Raw genomic sequence first — 20,383 nt, forward strand, 5'->3', positions numbered from 1 at the left:
TTCATACATTTGTCTCCTTTCAGAAAGTGTACAGAAGTGACCATACGGGACCATAATGTGGATTTCTGAATTGCATTGTCAGTAAGTGGCTTTTTTTAAAGAATAATAGCATTTTTTCTTTATTCTTTATATAATGAGATATGTCTACTACCTGCTTCTCCTTCCAATTATCCCTATGTTTCACTCAACACTCCAGCTCCTATCTTGATGTATTTCACTTTTTTATAATCCTCTAAGTCCAGTGAATACTGCCCAAGTGTACATCATTGTGCTGGCACCCACTGGTGTATAGAAATCCTACTAGTGACCTCATCTTTAAAACAGTTTCTCTTCCAAACTCTCCCAGCAACTACTAATAGCCACTCAGTTGATTTAGCCCATCTATGCTAAATGTTTGCTGGGTTGATCTCACACAGGTCTTCCATAGTATCTCTAGCTTTTGCAAGTTTATAAGTACAATAACTTCCCCATGTCTAAAAGACAGCATTTTACAGAACTTTTTATGATTTTTCTTCTCTTAAATTCTTTCTTTCTTCTTCTGCTTCTGCTTCTTTTTATTCTGTGATATTACCTGAATCATGAGGATATATATATATATATATATATATATATATATATATATATATATATAAAATACTGTTTAGAGTTGAGCACATTCAATTATGATGAACATGTAATCATGTAATTTTGGTGTAGGGGATTGATAGACAAAAAATATGTGAATATGTAAGAAGAAAGCAACTATAGGAATGCTACAGTTTCTGCTTAATTTTACTGCATGCTGAAATCAATCCTAAAGTATTGTATTTTAAAATAAATAACTACACACATACATAAAAACTGAATACAGGGGACAAAAAAAAAAACCAAGATGAACTAAACAATATATGACTAGTTACTCAAAGGCATGTTCCTAGTTTTTAGTGAAATACCAAATTCCATACAAATTTGAAACATGTATTAATTAAATAAATGTAAATCATAACTTAAATATTAGGACAAAATAGAGCAATATTTGATACATAAAAAGTATATGAGTAAATATAAAATATGATCACATGCTGTCTGCCACCCCACTTCTGGTGGTAATTTGAAATATTAAGTATATTCTTTATAATTACAAAAAGAGTACAACATTATAGAAGTAAATGAATAGTAGCATACAACTCAGTGTTCACAGTATAAACTAGAAGGTTACTTCAGGATCTAAAGTTTTAGTATTAAGTTAATTAGACACTGTCTCCACCAACTATAGCTACTATAACAAGTTATCATTGACCAGTTATTGTCAACTGACCAATTTATGCTTTCTTAAACAACATAAATTTATTCCTTGCAGTTCTAGAAGACAGTATCAAGATCAAGGTGCTGGCAATAGTATATTGAGGACCCACGTGTTGGTTGCAGATGGCTTATTTTCAATGTATTCTTACATGGTAGAGAGCAGAAGGAGGGTAGTCAAGCATTTTCTGCCTTTAGGCCTATTCATGAAAGTTTTAAGTTTACAACCTACTTAGCTTCCTAAGTTTTCACCTCCTAATACCATCACTTAAGGGACAAGGATTTTAATATATAAATCTTAGGGTGACACTTCAGTCTATCACAGAGGATATTTTCTGAAGTAAAGGCCACCCAGTGACCAGTCCAACTTGGAATCCATACTATGCACAGGCACCAAACAATAACAATATTATTGATGTCATATTGTGCTTGCAGATAGGAGCCTAGCTTAGCTGTCCTCTGAGAAGCTCTACCAGCAGCTGACTGAGACAGATGCAGATACTTACAGCCAACCATTTGATTGAGGTCAGCCCTATGGAAAAGTTAAGGGAAGGATTTAAGGAGCTGAAGGTTTTCACAACTTCATAATTGAACAACAGTATCAACTAACCCAGACTCATCAGATCTCCCAGAGACTAAGCCACCAACCAAAGAGCATGCATGGGTTGGTCCTTGACCCCTGGCACATGTGTAGCAGAGGAATGCCTTGTTTGGCCTTGGTGAGAGATCAAATAAAATACACTAGAATTATGCCACTGAGTATGCAATATGCTGGCCTGTAGCACTATTGCCAAGTAGAAGCATTATAACCAAATAGAAGATGTTATACATGAGCGTCACCTAATATTTTTGGAACACAAGACTAAGGGATTTTGTCAGAAGCTAAGGAATAAAAGATCAAAGAATAAGAAGAATGGAGAAGGAATGGTGTAGGAGGGAATTACCCAGTATTCAGGGGCAGGATTCAAGAGAAAATGTGCAATTTTGTGGGAGATTAAAAGAATAACTTTTAATTACTGCTCTACAAAATTTCTAGTAAAATAATATTCTTGCTGTTAATGAATCCTGAGGAATACATACATGTTTTGTGACCAGCTGATATTGAAAATATTTCATAAATATATAATACAGTCTTTTCAGTTATCAAGCAATAAAGTCTAATTTCAAAAATATGTCAATGTACTAGAAAAAATCACACCAATGTTACATCTTAATAGCTTACAATACACTCATGTATATTGTGGTTGATTCATAATAAGGAAGGTAGAACACCAAGTCTCAGGGATGTAAAAACTTCAAATGAAATGACAATAAGGAAATGATAGAATTATTCAGGGCTGAATACAGGCTTGAAGACTCAAAATCCAAAAGCTGTGGGGGCATTGTGCTGGTTTGCACAACACACTTTATTGGATTAACACTGTGGACTATGGTACATATTGGAGCTCAGATATTCTGTTAATAATTTGCATGGGATGTGATTATGTTCTAGACTGAGATGCAGTTTAAGAAAAATAAGGACTGAGTTTCATTTGGAAAGGCAATACAATATGCAAGTGAACAGGGGATTCTCAGACTGACAACAACTACCTTTGGGCAGGCCACTTATTCTCTGTGTACTTTATATGGGGATAGAGGTGTGTAATAAAATCTATCAACCAGGCATGATGGCTCATGCCTGTAACCTTAACCATGAGAAGACTGAGACAGGCAGAATTGCAGGTGTTCAAGGCTAGCCTGGGCTGCATAGGAAGTGCCAGGCCAGCCTAGGCTGCAAAGACCTTTTCTAAGACTAAAATAAATATTACTATCAACTGTCTCAAAAGGTTTGGGAATGAATGACTGGGTTGGTACAGGAGAAAACTCAAAGCAATAACTAAAAATACGGAGTACTGCATGTGTTAGCCATTACTACTACTCAAATGGAAGAAACTTGTGGTAGGATGTTTAGGAAAAATTCAGTAAATGTCAAAGCACATAAGGTCAAGAACAATGGTCTCAACCAAAGCTACATAATAGAATCATTTGGAAAATCTTTTTGAAATATCTAAGCTTTATCTCATGCCAATTGAATACAACTCTAGGTTTGGGGACCAGGCAATATAATTTTTTTGTTTGTTGAAAGTAAATATGAATCCTAATTACCTTCAAAACAGTTCCAAGCTCAGGGATTTGTAGAACAAAACCAAGAAAAAGTGACTGTAGTTTGGGTGAGGATCAGGTTAGGCAGGAAGACTAGCAACAATTCCTTTCTCATTTTCTCCATCTGAATCTCTAAATGATATTTCTGGTGCCTCATCCTCTCTCTCTCTCTCTCTCTCTCTCTCTCTCTCTCTCTCTCTCTCTCTCTCTCTCTCTGTGTGTGTGTGTGTGTGTGTGTGTGTGTGTGTGTGTGTGTGTGTGTGTTGGGGGTGCACATATGTGTGCATCCATGTTTACATGACAGAACATGTGCATGCACAAACTTGAAACCCAAGATTGATGTCAGAGGTCTACTTTTCCAACTTACTCTGTCCCATGGGCTGGCAACATAATAAGACTTGTCACATGACTATGATACAGAGTAAACCAGAAAGCAACAGGACAGACAAAAAGAGGGAAACAATGTCACTTATTAGAACCTTACATGCAGGGTTGGAGAGATGGCTTAGTGGTTAAGAACATTGACTGCTCTTTCGAAGGTCCTGAGTTCAAATCCCAGCAACCAGATGGTGTTTCACAACCATCCATAATGAGATCTGACTTTGTCTTCCAGGGTGTCTGAAGACAGCTACAGTGTAGTTACATATACTAAATAAAAACATCTTTAAAAAAACCTTACATGCTTCCAGTGTCCATCTGACCCCAGGGTCAGACCTAAGGGTGACGCACAGCCCTCTATAATCAAATCTCACCCAGAAAGAGCTGTTCTCCCAGGATTGCTCTCACTCCTAAACCACATGTGAGATCACTATGTTTGCACCAATAACTGTCCAAAGAGGGGCCCACCAGGAGCACACAGTCCAGTCTCCATCTGCACCCTGGAGCTAAGGCTATCCCACAGCACTCTATACCCAAATTCCTCCTGGAAAGAGCTGGTCTCCCCAGAAGTGCTGAAATACCTAAGATCACAGGCCCACAGAAGGGACAAGCTCCAGTCACAGACAGCAAGATCAACTAACACTATAGATGGCAGGAGGCAAGCACAAAAACCTAAGCAACAGAAACCAAGGCCTCCAGGAAGAAACTGGACAGAGCATAGACTAGCACCCTGAGAGCACACCTGAAAGCTCTAGAACAAAAATAAGCAAATACACCCAAGATAAGTAGACAGCAGAAAGTAATCAAACTCAGATCTGAAACCAACCACATAAAACAAAGAGAACTATACAAATAATCAACAACACCAGGAGCTGGTTCTTTGAGAAAATCAACAAGATATGTAAACCCTTAGCCAGACTAACCAAAGGGCACAGAAACAGTATCCATATTAACAAAATCAGAAGTGAAAAGGGAGACATAACAACAGAAACTGAGGAAATCCCCCAAAATCATCAGATCCTACTAAAAAAGACTATATTCAACAAAACTGGAATATCTGGATGAAATGGACAATTTTCTAGACAGATACCAGGTACCAAAGTTAAATGAGGATCAAATAAGTCATCTAAAGAGTCCCATAATTCCCATAGAAATAGAAGCAGTCATTAGAAGTATCTCAACCAAAAAATGTACAAGACCAGATAGGTTTAGTGCAGAATTCTATGTGACCTTGAAAGAAGACCTAATACCAATACCCTTCAAACTAGTCCACAAAGTAGAAACAGAAGGAACACTACCCAATTCATTCTATGAACCCACAATTGTGTTTATATGTAAACCACACAAAGACCCAACAAAGGAAGAGAACTTCAGACCCATTCCCTTTTGAATATTGATGCAATCAATGTTAGAAACTGCATGGTATTGGTACAATGACAGGCAGGTAGATTAATGGAATAGAATTGAAGACCCAGAAATGAACCCACACAACTATGGTCACTTGATATTTCACAAAGGAGCTAAAAACCCCCAATGCAAAACAGACAACATTTTGAACAAATGGTGCTGGTTCAACTAGCAGCATGTAGAAGAATGCACATTGATCCGTTCTTATCTCCTTGTATAAAGCTCAAACCTAGTCCAAGAACACATCAAAATGATAGTTCAACACAATCAAGTAGGATTCATCCCAGGGATGCAGAAATGGTTCAATATAAGGAAAATACATCAATATAATCACTACATAAACAAACTCAAAGAAAAAAACCACACATGGTCATCTCATTAGATGCTAAAAAAGCATTTGACAAAATTCAAAACCCCTTCATAGTAAAAGTCTTGGAAAGATCAGAAATTCAAGGCCCATACCTAAACATAGTAAAAGCAATATACAGAAAACCAGTAGCCAACATCAAACTAAGTGGAGAGAACTTGAAGCAGTCCCACTAAAATCAGGAAGTAGACAAGGCTGACCACTCTCTCCCTACTATTCAATATAGTACTTGAAGTCCTAGCTAGAGCAATTAGACAACAAAAGGAGGTCAAAGGGATACAAATTGGAAAAAAAATAAGTCAAAATATAACTATTTGCAGATGATATGATAGTATACTTAAATGACCCCAAAAATTCCACCAGAAAACTCCTAAACCTGATAAACAACTTCATCAAAGTGGATAGATATAAAATTAACTCAAACAAATCAGTAGTCTTCCTCTACTCAAAGGATAAACAGGCTGTACTGGCTAGTTTTGTGTCAACTTGACACAGCTGGGGTTATCACAGAGAAAGGAGCTTCAGTTGAGGAAATGCCTCCATGAGATCCAACTCTAAGGCATTTTCTCAATTAGTGATCAAGGGGGAAAGGCCCCTTGTGGGTGGGACCATCTCTGGGCTGGTAGTCTTGGGTTATATAAGAGAGCAGGCTGAGCAAGCCAGGAGAGGCAAGCCAGTAAAGAACATCCCTCCATGGCCTCTGCATCGGCTCCTGCTTTCTGACCTGCTTGAGTTCCAGTCCTGACTTCCTTGGTGATTAACAGCAGTATGGAAGTGTAAGCTGAATAAACCCTTTCCTCCCCAACTTGCTTCTTGGTCATGATGTTTGTGCAGGAATAGAAACCCTGACTAAGACAAATTGGTACCAGGAGTGGGGTTTTCCTGTGACAACCTGACCATGTTTTGGGAGAACTGTGGATGGACTTTGGAACTTTGGGCTTGGAAAGTTCCGTTGTTAAGAGCTCTGTCGGATGTTGTGTAGGAGCTTGGAAGATAATGTTGAGAACAGTGCAGAAGATGGAGGCCTGGCTTGTGAAATTTCAGAGGGAAAATTAAAGACTCTTTTCAGGGCCATTGCTGTTTTGATTGTGAAGATTCTGTAGTTCTGGTTAGCTGGGGCTGAAGAATCAGCTGTGATTGACAAGATACCAGAACTACTAAAGCAAAAACTTTGCATTACTGGGACTATTGATGCTGGTTAGCTGGAGCTAAGAAATTAGCGGTGATTAAGAAGAGACCAGCATCATTGAGGTGACATCTTCTGGGAAGTGTTTTCTGAGAGCACAGTGGCTTTGTTCCAGATATAGCCAAAGTTGTACCTTGTGCTGTGGCTGGACTTGGTAATGTGTAAGGGTCACCCAGGTGGTACTGGTTTTGAAGGCATGAAGGAGTTGAGCAGAGCAACTGAGGCTTGGCACTGTGAGAGGCCATGGAAGGCCATTGGTGAAAGTCCAGCCTCAGTTGCAATTAATGGCCCAGGACTGAAGGGGTCATGCCGTGTTTTGGAGATGCCAGTACCATGAGATGACCACCAAGAGCAGCAGCAGCAGCAGTGGAGTACAGGCATCTGGAGCCTAGAGGATGATGCGTGTGCTACAAAGGGCATGGCTGGAGAAGTGACCCAAGCCCTTGGAGGAGCCCAGAAGATCGTAAGTTGGATCCCAGACATTGGACGGTTGGAGATTGACTTTTGCTTTTGATTGTGACTGTGCCCTGATATTTTCCCTCTTGAAGGAAGAAACTGTTTTAGTGGAGCCCACAGTTAAGAGACTTTTAATTGTAAAAAGACTTTGGATTTTAAAAGAGATGGATATTTTAAAGGGATTGAAATTTTAAGAATATGTAAAGACTGTGGGACTTTTAAAGTTATTTAGAACTTGGGGATGAATAAGAATGTAAGGGTTGAGGCTTACTAGTGATGTGTTTGTGTGTCAAGTTGACAAGGGGTCAATTGTACTGGCTAGTTTTGTGTCAACTTGACACAGCTGGGGTTATCACAGAGAAAGGAGCTTCAGTTGAGGAAATGCCTCCATGAGATCCAACTCTAAGGCATTTTCTCAATTAGTGATCAAGGGGGAAAGGCCCCTTGTGGGTGGGACCATCTCTGGGCTGGTAGTCTTGGGTTATATAAGAGAGCAGGCTGAGCAAGCCAGGAGAGGCAAGCCAGTAAAGAACATCCCTCCATGGCCTCTGCATCGGCTCCTGCTTTCTGACCTGCTTGAGTTCCAGTCCTGACTTCCTTGGTGATTAACAGCAGTATGGAAGTGTAAGCTGAATAAACCCTTTCCTCCCCAACTTGCTTCTTGGTCATGATGTTTGTGCAGGAATAGAAACCCTGACTAAGACAAAGGCTGAGAAGGAAATTATGGAATCAACATCCTTCACAATAGTCACAGGTAATATAAAATACCTTGGTGTGACACTAACCAAGCAAGTGAAAGATCTGTATGTCAATAACTTAAAGTCCCGAATAAAGGAATTGAAGATCTCAGAAGATGGAAAAATCTCACATGTTCATCATGAATTGGCAGGATTAATAGAGTAAAAATGGTCATCTTGCTAAAAGCAATCTACAGATTCACTGCAATCCCCATCAAAATTCCAAATCAATTCTTCATAGAGTTAGAAAGAGAAATTCTCAAATTTATTTGGAATTACCAAAAAACCCAAGATAGCGAAAACTACTCAACAATTTAAAAAAAAAAATCTGGGGGAATCACCATCCCAGACCTCAAGCTGTACTACAGAGCAATCATGTTAGAAACTGCATGGTATTGGTACAATGACAGGCAGATAGATTAATGGAATAGAATTGAAGACCCAGAAATGAACCCACACAACTATGGTCACTTGATATTTCACAAAGGAGCTAAAAAACCCCAGTGCAAAACAGACAACATTTTGAACAAATGGTGCTGGTTCAACTAGCAGCATGTAGAAGAATGCACATTGATCCGTTCTTATCTCCTTGTATAAAGCTCAAGTTCAAGTGGACCAAGGACCTCCACTTAAAACTAGATACACTGGAACTAATAGAACAGAAAGTGGGGAATGGGCACAAGGGAAATTTTCCTGAACAGAACACTGACAGCTTATGCTCTAAGTTCAAGAATTGACAAAAGGGACCTCATAAAATGGAAAAGCTTCTGAAAGGCAAAGGACACTGTCAATAGGACAAAACAGCAACCAACGGATTGGGAAAAGACTAACCCTATACTCAATACAGGGCTAATATCCAGTATATACAAAGAATTCAAGAAGTTAGAATACAAAGAACCAAATAATCTTATTGAAAAATGGCGAACAAAATATAAGATACAATTTGCAAAACACATGAAACTCAAGAAGAACGAAGACCAAAGTGTGGACACTTTGCCCCTTCTTAGAATTGGGAACAAAACACCCATGGAAGGAGTTACAGAGACAAAGATTGAAGCTGAGACGAAAGTATGGAGCATCTAGAGACTGCCATACCCAGGGATCCATCCCATAATCAGCCCCCAAACGCTGACACCATTGCACACACTAGCAAGATGTTGCTGAAAGGACCCTGATATAGCTGTCTCTTGGGAGCCACGCCAGGGCCTGGCAAACACATAAGTAGATGCTCACAGTCAGCTATTGGATGAATCACAGGGCCCCCAATGGAGGAGCTAGAGAAAGTACCCAAGTAGTTAAAGGGGTCTGCAACCCTATAGGTGGACCAACAATATGAACTAACCAGTACCCCCCCACCCCCCACCCCCCAGAGCTCATGGCTCTAGCTGCATATGTAGCAGAAGATGACCTAGTTGGCCATCAGTGAAAAGAAAGGCCCATTGTTCCTGCAAACTTTATATGCCTCAGTACAGGGGAAGGCCAGGGCCAAGAAGTGGAAGTGGGGGGGGGGGGCTTGGGCGACTTATGGGGTAGCATTGGAAATGTAAATGAAGAAAATACCTAATTAATAAAAAAAGAAAAATGGGGAACATAGCTAAACAAATAATTCTCAGCTGAGGAGTCTCAAATGACTGAGAAGCACCTAAAGAAATGTTCAACATCCTTAGTCATCAGCGAAATGCAAATCAAAGCAACCCTGAGATTCCACCTCACACCAGTCAGAATGGCTGAGATAAAAAGACATAGGTGACAGAAGATTCTGGCAAGGATGTGGAGAAAGAGGAACACAACTCAATTGTTGGTGGGATTGCAAGTTGGTAAAATTACTCTGGAAATCAATCTGGCAGTTCCTCAGAAAATTGGACATAGTGTTACCTGAAGACCCAGCTATACCACTCCTTCTCATATACCCAAATATGCTCCAACATATATCAAGGACACATGCTCCACTATGTTCATAGCAACCTTATTTATAATAACCAAAAGCTGGAAACAACCCAGATGTCCCTCAACAGAGGAATAGATACAGAAATGTGGAACATTTACACAATGGAGTTCTACTCAGCTATTAAAAACAATGACTTCATTAAATTCTTAGGCAGATGGATGAAACTAGAAAATATCATTCTGGTTGAGATAACCCAGTCACAAAAGAACATACATGATATGCATTCACTGGTAAGTTGGTATTAGCACAACAGCTCTGAATACCCAAGATACACTTCACAGACCATATGAAGCTCAAGAAGAAGAGAGACCAAAATATGAATGCTTCAGTCCTCCTTAGAAGGGGGAACAAAATATTCACAGGAGTTAGAGGGTGAGAGGGACTTGGGAGGAAGAGAGGTGGGTGAGGGAGAAAAAAGGGGGCAGGATCATGTATGAGAGGAGATGGAAATGATATACAGAGGTTCAGAAATTTGAACAGAAGTGTGGAGCAATCTGGGATGGGGAACTGAGGGTAGCCACCAGCAAATCCCAGATGCCAGGAAAGCAAGAGGATACCAGAACCCAAAAGGGATGAGATTAGTTGAAATGCCAATCAAAGGGGAGGGAGAATCTGTAAAGACCATATCCAGAGGTTAGGTATAGCCCCAGGTGGGGGGATGGGACCACCCACTCATCTCTAATTTCTTAACCCAGAAGGGCTCTTGTCTAAAATAAGTACTGGGACAAAGTGTGGAGCAGAGACTGGAGGAAAGGCCATCCAAAGAATTCCCCACCTGGGGATCGAGCCAATATACAGGTACCAACCCAGATACTATTGCAGATGCTAAGAAGTGCTTGCTAACAGGATCCTGATATAGCTGAGAGTCTCTGCCAGAGCCTGACAAATACAAAGGCAGATGCTTGCAGCCAACCATTGGACTTAGCATGGGGTCCCCAATGGAGGAAGAGGTTTGTAACCCCATAGGAAAAACAACAGTATCAACCAAACAAACCCCCCAGAGCTCCCAAGGACTAGACCACAAACCATAGAGTACACATGGAGGGACCCGTAGCTCCAGCCACATACGTAGCAGAGGATGGAACTGTCTGGCATCAGTCAGAGAAGCCCTTGGTTCTGTGAAGGCTCAGTTCTCCAGTGTAGAGGAATGCCAGGGCAGTGAGGTTCGAGTGAGTGGGTGGGAGGAGGAACATTCTCACAGAAGCAGGAGGATGGGGGATGGGAAAGGGGGGTTCTGGAGGGGAAACTGGGAAAGGGGATAACATAACATTTGAAATGTAAATACATAAAATATCCAATAAAAATGAAGAAAAGAACCTTACACTATTGGTGCTTATGTAAATAAGTAGAGCATGTATAATGAAACTATTGTGAGGACCTATTTCCCTAGATTGTTCTTGAAAGGTGATAGTAACTTAGAAGACTTGAAAATCCATAAGGTATTTTGATAGTGTACAAGTTCTCTGACAAAATGAGGTAATATAGTCAGTTGGTAAATACTCAAAGTGAAAGAACAGTGGTGAAGAGAAGTTTGTGTGCCTCGACAGTGCCATTTCATGAGAACTAGAGATATAAATAAAGTGGTTTCTCCCAACATACTGTGTGAAAAATTGCTGAAAGTAGATGAATATTTGAGTCATGAGAAGATAGCTCATAAGTAAATAGAAGAAATGTAGAAATCAAACTTGAATTGCAAAGATCTGGAACTTGACAATGTGTCCTGAGATGGATAGGGTACCTACAAAAGAGTATACAAATCAGAAATCTCAGTAAGTCGGGGAAACAGAGATGAAGCCTTGCTTGAGCAGTGATCATGAACTTGCCTAAGATAATTCTACCTCTTTAGGTGTGTCTAAGGTTTTTCTAATAAATTAAAAGTTTAAGTGTCCTGTGACTACTCAGTAAAGCTGAAAGGCTAACATTGGTGCATGAATTTGGAATCTAACTATCAACACAAACATGTAACTGTATTAAAAGGTGCCAAAGCTTTTGCCAGTTTCTAGCTACAAGAAAACTAAGACAAATCATGTTTCTTCATTATTGAGAGTTAGGGAATTATCTACAATGAAATAGTTAGGTTATATTATTCTTGTCTATATTTTGTTTATAAAATAAATATTGAACATAATTTAAGATATAAAAAGTGGAAATTGAGTAGATGTTCATATTAATGTGACCCATGGACACTGAGGCAGACATAGAATAGCAGAATCATGACTATCATTTTACACTCATTATTGGGCATTTGCTTGCTCATTAACTAGAATAAGTAGTGGATTTGCCAATTTATCATTGTCTGTGTGCACCTACACATGCTCTATGAAAGCTTGGCACATTAAGTGACACTATGAGTAATTCTATTGTGCTTGACTTGACTTGTGTTTTCAAAATCTTATGTTGTCAAAATATTATCTTCATATTCCTTAAAAACCCTGAATCAAAACAACCCAGGTGTGATGGCTGAGATATTTTATATATATGGTGAAGACCTATGAAGGAGATGTGAGTAAAGGAAGTCTTGCCATATCTAAGGTCTAATGTAGAATGTTCATAGCTCTGTCATAACACACTATTAACATGAGCCAAGTTAGGAGCAGCTTCAGTTCGGTAAGCTATTGCTTCCTCTCATCCTCCCTAAAATGAGCCATGATCAAAATCAGCCCAAGCCTGTTCTCTTCTACCTAATATCTAAATTCAATCTACTCAGGAGTCCACTCTCCCCTGTCTCAGTAGTCTGTGGAGGGCACCTTTCACATCCTTATTACGGAGACTATAAACAAATGGGTTAGCCAATGGGGTAATAGCAGTGTACATTACTGAAGCCACCATGTCTTGATTCCGGGAGTTCTGTGAGGGAGGCTGGAAATAGACCCAAATGATTGTGCCATACAGGAAGCCAACCATGGTGAGGTGGGATCCACAGGTGGAGACTGCTCTGCGGCGACCAGCAGCTGAAGGCAATCGTAAGATGGTGATCCCAATTCGGGCATAGGAAAGTACAATAAGGGAACAAGGTCCCAACATTAGAAAGCCACCCTCCAAGAATATAGCCAGCTCATTGGAATGTGTGTCAGAGCAAGAGGCTCGCAGGAGTGGTCGGTGATCACAAAAGAAGTGAGGAAGTTTAACATTGCCCCCAGCATCTCCAGCCCAACACAGTGGCAGGATGAGTCCCACATGCAGCATGGTGTGTACTATAGATACCACCCAGCTCAAGGCCAGTAACCGGGCACAAATTTGTCGATTCATCACCAAAGCATAGTGCAGAGGGTCACAGATGGCCACATAGCGATCCAGAGCCATGACAGCAATGACAAGTGTATCTGTGACTCCAAATGCATAAAAGAAAAAGAACTGAGTCAAACAGCGGGCAGCAGGAATGGCTGGAGAATCAGATGACAGATGAACCAACAGCTGTGGCAGGGTGACTGTGGATAGTCCCAAGTCTATCATGGAGAGGCCACGCAAGAGATAATACATAGGTGAGTGGAGCCTGGAGTCCCAAGAGATGAGCAGTACCAAAGTCACATTCCCCAATATGGTGGTCAGATAAATAAATAGGAACAATAAAAAGAGGAAAGTGTGGGGCACACCAGCCCTTGAGAACCCAAGGAGCAAGAAGATTGGAGAATGTGAAGCATTCGGGGCACAGCTCATTATGAGCAACAGTTGGCTGAAACAGATGTTAGGTCAAAACCTAAGTTAGAAGTCAAAGGTTAAGGATCAGATCATTTCTACCTAATTCAATGATGCCATTTAAGGTCCTTAAATATTTGGTTTCAATTCTATATATACTTCTTCCTCTAAGTAAATTTCTTACTTTTTATAGCTATTTCTCCCCTTATGTCTATTTTTCTAACCCATTCTAGAAGCTCATTCCATCTAATTTATATACCTATAAGTCTTTATAGGCTCCTACAATGAGAAAACCTTCATTCTTTCTCCTATTTTCATGTGAACTGATTTATCTCCTACCAATGGCAGTCATCATGAGATAATTACCTGTATCTACTGCTTTCAACTCTTTGTGTTCCATCCACACCTTATCTCATTGTCAACTTCATAATTTCTTCTCTCTGTGCCTGTAGAGAGAACCTTTAAGAAACATAACATATAAAGAAATGGCTCCTTCCAACTAGCTAGCTTTTTAGAATGAAATTTCTTGAATTGTCTTGAGATTACCTAGTTTCTCTCTCTCTTTTTTCCTGGTATCTTAGTTTTGCCACTATTACCCTGGTGTATATACCAACACCTGAAGGAATTCCTCAGTGATGAAGTTGAAAATTGCCCCCAGCATCTCTAGCCCAACACAGTGGCAGAATGAGTCCCACATGCAGCATAGTGTTACTATGGATACCACCCAGCTCAAGGCCAGTAACCGGGCACAGATTTGTTGATTCATCACCAAAGCATAGTGCAGAGGGTCACAGATGGCCACATAGCGATCCAGAGCCATGACAGTAATGACAAGGGTATCTGTGACTCCAAATGCATAAAAGAAAAAGAACTGAGTCAACAGCATAGCCATTCTGATAGATCTTCCACAGTGACTCCAGAGTAACCTTTAGGCACATGACCCCATGATGAAATAGACAGGAGCTTCAGATTCAAATCCAAGCAATCTAATCTCTCACACAACTTTCATTATCGGTTTTCATTCGCTCTTTCTATATTGTGTCTACCCAGCACACATTTTAGCCTCATCTGTGAGCTTCATGACCTCTCACACCTTATATATCTTTCTAGTTCATTGTCTCTCCCTCTCATCTCTCTATGTCTCTCTTTTTCCTTCCCCTCCCTTCTTCTCTCTCTGTTCAGAAACTAATTTGGAGGAAATATTGTGTTGATCTTTTTTTTAGATCTTTCTTTATTTACATTTCAAATGTTATCCCCTTTCCTAGTTTTGCCTCCAAAAATTCCCTATCCCATCCCCCTCCCCCCTGCTCCCCAACCCACCCACTCCCATTCCTGGTCCTGGCATTCCCCTATACTGGGGCATAGAGCCTTCACAGGACCAAGGGCATCTCCTCCCATTGATAACTGACTAGGGAATCCTCTGATTCATATATAGCTAGAGCCACAAGTTTCACCATGTGTTTTCTTCTATTGGTGGTATAGTTCCAAGGAACTCTGGGGGTACTGGTTAGTTCATATTGATGTTCCTCCTATGGGGCTTCAGACCCCTCAGCTCTCTGGGTACTTTATCTGGCTCCTTCATTGGGGACTTTGTGCTCCATTCAATGCAAATAAAATACAAGGGTCTATAATAAATGGTTAATGACAATGAATATGAATCTTGAGTAATAACATTCCATGTGGTTTAGAGTATAAGATCTTTGACCTGTGTAGTGCAGGAAATAGATACTACCAAACAAATTCCAGACATTCCATAGGCTAAACTTTCAATGATGGTTGTACACAACCAAGATTTGGTGCAGATAGATACCAATATAGACTTAGTTCTATGTGCTATGAATATCAATGCTTGTTTTGAGAAAACACATGGAAACTTTAGCCTCTCAGCTTTTACTACATGTGTTGGAAAACATGTCCCCTTCAGTTGTGGATCTGTGCCATACATAGAGTGGCTAATGCTAATCTACAAAATATATTTATTCCTTAGACTAAACAATTAAAAAGAAAAACATACTCTGATGGGGAAACACATTGGAAATCCTCAGAGAGTAAATGTAACACTTCTTAGGAATTTGCAGACTTTAAACTGCACAAAAAGCCCATAAGTAAAATCTACCAAAGTTTTCAAATCTGGAAATATACCCCAAATCTATTCATTATGAATCAGTTAATAATGAACAAATGACAGAATTAATCCCTTGTTAAAAATTATGTTTAACATCTTCAAAAAAGTGGAAAATAATTATTATAAACATGGAGGGGGTGGGAAGATAGGGAAATGAGGGGTCAAAGGAAGGGTGCACCAAGATGATGATTGTATAAAAAAAAGCTATATGAAAACCACTATCTTGCAACCCAAGTAAAAGATGTAACCTAAGGGGATAGCAGAGCATATGTGATATAAATTAGCATGGCATCAATACTGAGGGTGAAAGGTTTAAGTGAGGGTGGGGGCAAGGGAATGGTAGGAAGAAGGAAGTAGAGGGCAAATTGACTAAAACTAAGAATGTACATAGACGTCTTGAAAATCCACTAGAGTCTGAACAGGTTAGAGGGTGCGCCAGAGAACCGGACAGCTTCTGGGACGGGCAGAAGCACAGAGCCGCTGAGGCAGCAGCCTGGGCGGGCCGCAGACAACCGGCCACCATCCGGACCAGAGGACAGGTGTCCGCCTGGCTTGGGAGGCGACCTCAGCCTCAGCAGCAGCGGTCGCCATCTGGGTTCCGGGACTCCGCGGGACCTAGGAAATTAGTCTGAACAGGTTAGAGGGTGCGCCAGAGAACCGGACAGCTTCTGGGACGGGCAGAAGCACAGAGCCGCTGAGGCAGCAGCCTGGGCGGGCCGCAGACAACCGGCCACCATCCGGACCAGAGGACAGGTGTCCGCCTGGCTTGGGAGGCGACCTCAGCCTCAGCAGCAGCGGTCGCCATCTTGGTTCCGGGACTCAGCAGAACTTAGGAAATTAGTCTGAACAGGTGAGAGGGTGCGCCAGAGAACCGGACAGCTTCTGGGACGGGCGGAAGCACAGAGCCGCTGAGGCAGCAGCCTGGGCGGGCCGCAGATAACCGGCCACCATCCGGACCAGAGGACAGGTATCCGCCTGGCTTGGGAGGCGACCTCAGCCTCAGCAGCAGCGGTCGCCATCTGGGTTCCGGGACTCCGCGGGACCTAGGAAATTAGTCTGAACAGGTTAGAGGGTGCGCCAGAGAACCGGACAGCTTCTGGGACGGGCAGAAGCACAGAGCCGCTGAGGCAGCAGCCTGGGCGGGCCGCAGATAACCGGCCACCATCCGGACCAGAGGACAGGTGTCCGCCTGGCTCGGGAGACGGCCTTGGCCTCAGGAGCAGCGGTCACCATCTTGGTTCCAGGACTCCCTGGAACTTAGGATTTTAGTCTGCACAGGTGAGAGTCTGCACCACAGAAGCTGACAGCTTCTGGGAACTGCCAAAGCAACACAGCTTCTGAGAGAGGCCCTGTTTTGGGCCTTTTTCTTCGACCAGGAGGAGGTCCAAAAACAAGATATCTGCGCACCTTCCCTGTAAGAGAGCTTGCCAGCAGAGAGTGCTCTGAGCACTGAAACTCAGAGGAGAGAATCTGTCTCCCAGGTCTGCTGAGAGACGGTAACAGAATCACCAGAAGAACAATCTCTAAACAGAGTCAACTATAACTACTAACTCCAGAGATTACCAGATGGCGAAAGGTAAACGTAGGAATCCTACTAACAGGAACCAAGACCACTCACCATCATCAGAACCCAGTACTCCCACTTCGCCCAGTCCAGGGCACCCCAACACACCCGAAAACCTAGACCTAGATTTAAAAGCATATCTCATGATGATGGTAGAGGACATCAAGAAGGACTTTAATAAATCACTTAAAGAAATACAGGAGAACACTGCCAAAGAGTTACAAGTCCTTAAAGAAAAACAGGAAAACACAATCAAACAGGTAGAAGTCCTTACAGAAAAAGAGGAAAAAACATACAAACAGGTGATGGAAATGAACAAAACCATACTAGACCTAAAAAGGGAAGTAGAAACAATAAAGAAAACTCAAAGTGAGGCAACACTGGAGATAGAAACCCTAGGAAAGAAATCTGGAACCATAGATTTGAGCATCAGCAACAGAATACAAGAGATGGAAGAGAGAATCTCAGGTGCAGAAGATTCCATAGAGAACATCGGCACAACAATCAAAGAAAATGGAAAATGCAAAAAGATCCTAACTCAAAATATCCAGGAAATCCAGGACACAATGAGAAGACCAAACCTACGGATAATAGGAGTGGATGAGAATGAAGATTTTCAACTCAAAGGACCAGCAAACATCTTCAACAAAATTATTGAAGAAAACTTCCCAAATATAAAGAAAGAGATACCTATGAACATACAAGAAGCCTACAGAACTCCAAATAGACTGGACCAGAAAAGAAATTCCTCCCGACACATAATAATCAGAACAACAAATGCACTAAATAAAGATAGAATACTAAAAGCAGTAAGGGAAAAAGGTCAAGTAACATACAAAGGCAAGCCTATCAGAATTACACCAGATTTTTCACCAGAGACTATGAAAGCCAGAAGAGCCTGGACAGATGTTATACAGACACTAAAAGAACACAAATTCCAGCCCAGGCTACTATACCCAGCCAAACTCTCAATTACCATAGATGGAGAAACCAAAGTATTCCACGACAAAACCAAATTCTCACATTATCTCTCCACGAATCCAGCCCTTCAAAGGGTAATAACAGAAAAAAACCAATACAAGAACGGGAACAATGCCCTAGAAAAAACAAGAAGGTAATCCCTCAACAAACCTAAAAGAAGACAGCCACAAGAACAGAATGCCAACTTTAACAACAAAAATAACAGGAAGCAACAATTACTTTTCCTTAATATCTCTTAACATCAATGGTCTCAACTCCCCAATAAAAAGACATAGACTAACAAACTGGCTACACAAACAAGACCCAACATTTTGCTGTTTACAGGAGACACATCTCAGAGAAAAAGATAGACACTACCTCAGAATAAAAGGCTGGAAAACAATTTTCCAAGCAAATGGACTGAAGAAACAAGCTGGAGTAGCCATCCTAATATCTGATAAGATTGACTTCCAACCCAAAGTCATCAAAAAAGACAAGGAGGGGCACTTTGTTCTCATCAAAGGTAAAATCCTCCAAGAGGAACTCTCAATTCTGAATATCTATGCGCCAAATACAAGGGCAGCCACATTCATTAAAGAAACTTTAATAAAGCTCAAAGCACACATTGCACCTCACACAATAATAGTGGGAGACTTCAACACACCACTTTCACCAATGGACAGATCATGGAAACAGAAACTAAACAGGGACACACTGAAACTAACAGAAGTGATGAAACAAATGGATCTGACAGATATCTACAGAACATTTTATCCTAAAACAAAAGGATATACCTTCTTCTCAGCACCTCATGGTACCTTCTCCAAAATTGACCACATAATAGGTCACAAAACAGGCCTCAACAGATTCAAAAATATTGAAATTGTCCCATGTATCCTATCAGATCACCATGCACTAAGGCTGATCTTCAATAACAAAAAAAATAACAGAAAGCCAACACTCACGTGGAAACTGAACAACACTCTTCTCAATGATACCTTGGTCAAGGAAGGAATAAAGAAAGAAATTAAAGACTTTTTAGAGTTTAATGAAAATGAAGCCACAACGTACCCAAACCTTTGGGACACAATGAAAGCATTTCTAAGAGGGAAACTCATAGCTCTGAGTGCCTCCATGAAGAAACGGGAGAGAGCACATACTAGCAGCTTGACAACACATCTAAAAGCTCTAGAAAAAAAGGAAGCAAATTCACCCAAGAGGAGTAGACGGCAGGAAATAATCAAACTCAGGGGTGAAATCAACCAAGTGGAAACAAGAAGAACTATTCAAAGAATTAACCAAACGAGGAGTTGGTTCTTTGAGAAAATCAACAAGATAGATAAACCCTTAGCTAGACTCACTAGAGGGCACAGAGACAAAATCCTAATTAACAAAATCAGAACTGAAAAGGGAGACATAACAACAGATCCTGAAGAAATCCAAAACACCATCAGATCCTTCTACAAAAGGCTATACTCAACAAAACTGGAAAACCTGGACGAAATGGACAAATTTCTGGACAGATACCAGGTACCAAAGTTGAATCAGGATCAAGTTGACCTTCTAAACAGTCCCATATCCCCTAAAGAAATAGAAGCAGTTATAAATAGTCTCCCAGCCAAAAAAAGCCCAGGACCAGACGGGTTTAGTGCAGAGTTCTATCAGACCTTCAAAGAAGATCTAATTCCAGTTCTGCACAAACTTTTTCACAAGATAGAAGTAGAAAGTACTCTACCCAACTCATTTTATGAAGCCACTATTACTCTGATACCTAAACCACAGAAAGATCCAACAAAGATAGAGAACTTCAGACCAATTTCTCTTATGAATATCGATGCAAAAATCCTCAATAAAATTCTCGCTAACCGAATCCAAGAACACATTAAAGCAATCATCCATCCTGACCAAGTAGGTTTTATTCCAGGAATGCAGGGATGGTTTAATATACGAAAATCCATCAATGTAATCCACTATATAAACAAACTCAAAGACAAAAACCACATGATCATCTCGTTGGATGCAGAAAAAGCATTTGACAAGATCCAACACCCATTCATGATAAAAGTTCTGGAAAGATCAGGAATTCAAGGCCCATACCTAAACATGATAAAAGCAATCTACAGCAAACCAGTAGCCAACATCAAAGTAAATGGAGAGAAGCTGGAAGCAATCCCACTAAAATCAGGGACTAGACAA

At 40.8% G+C, this 20,383-nt stretch overlaps 1 protein-coding gene and 1 pseudogene across 1 annotated transcript; both read right to left on the bottom strand.

Annotated features, from left to right (window-relative positions):
• Positions 1-12,605: 12,605 nt before the first annotated feature.
• Olfr362 (olfactory receptor 362) lies at positions 12,606-13,559 on the bottom strand. Its single transcript, NM_147051.1, has one exon. The coding sequence runs from the start codon at positions 13,557-13,559 to the stop codon at positions 12,606-12,608; it is 954 nt and encodes a 317-aa protein (NP_667262.1).
• Olfr363-ps (olfactory receptor 363, pseudogene) lies at positions 14,218-14,494 on the bottom strand (annotated as a pseudogene).

The sequence above is a fragment of the Mus musculus genome, chromosome 2 (genome assembly GCF_000001635.26).
Source record: "Mus musculus strain C57BL/6J chromosome 2, GRCm38.p6 C57BL/6J".
NCBI lineage: Eukaryota > Metazoa > Chordata > Mammalia > Rodentia > Muridae > Mus > Mus musculus.

Excerpts from the sequence above, each read along its gene's own strand:
- Olfr362 (NM_147051.1), bottom strand. The coding sequence starts at position 13,559 with ATGAGCTGTGCCCCGAATGCTTCACATTCTCCAATCTTCTTGCTCCTT.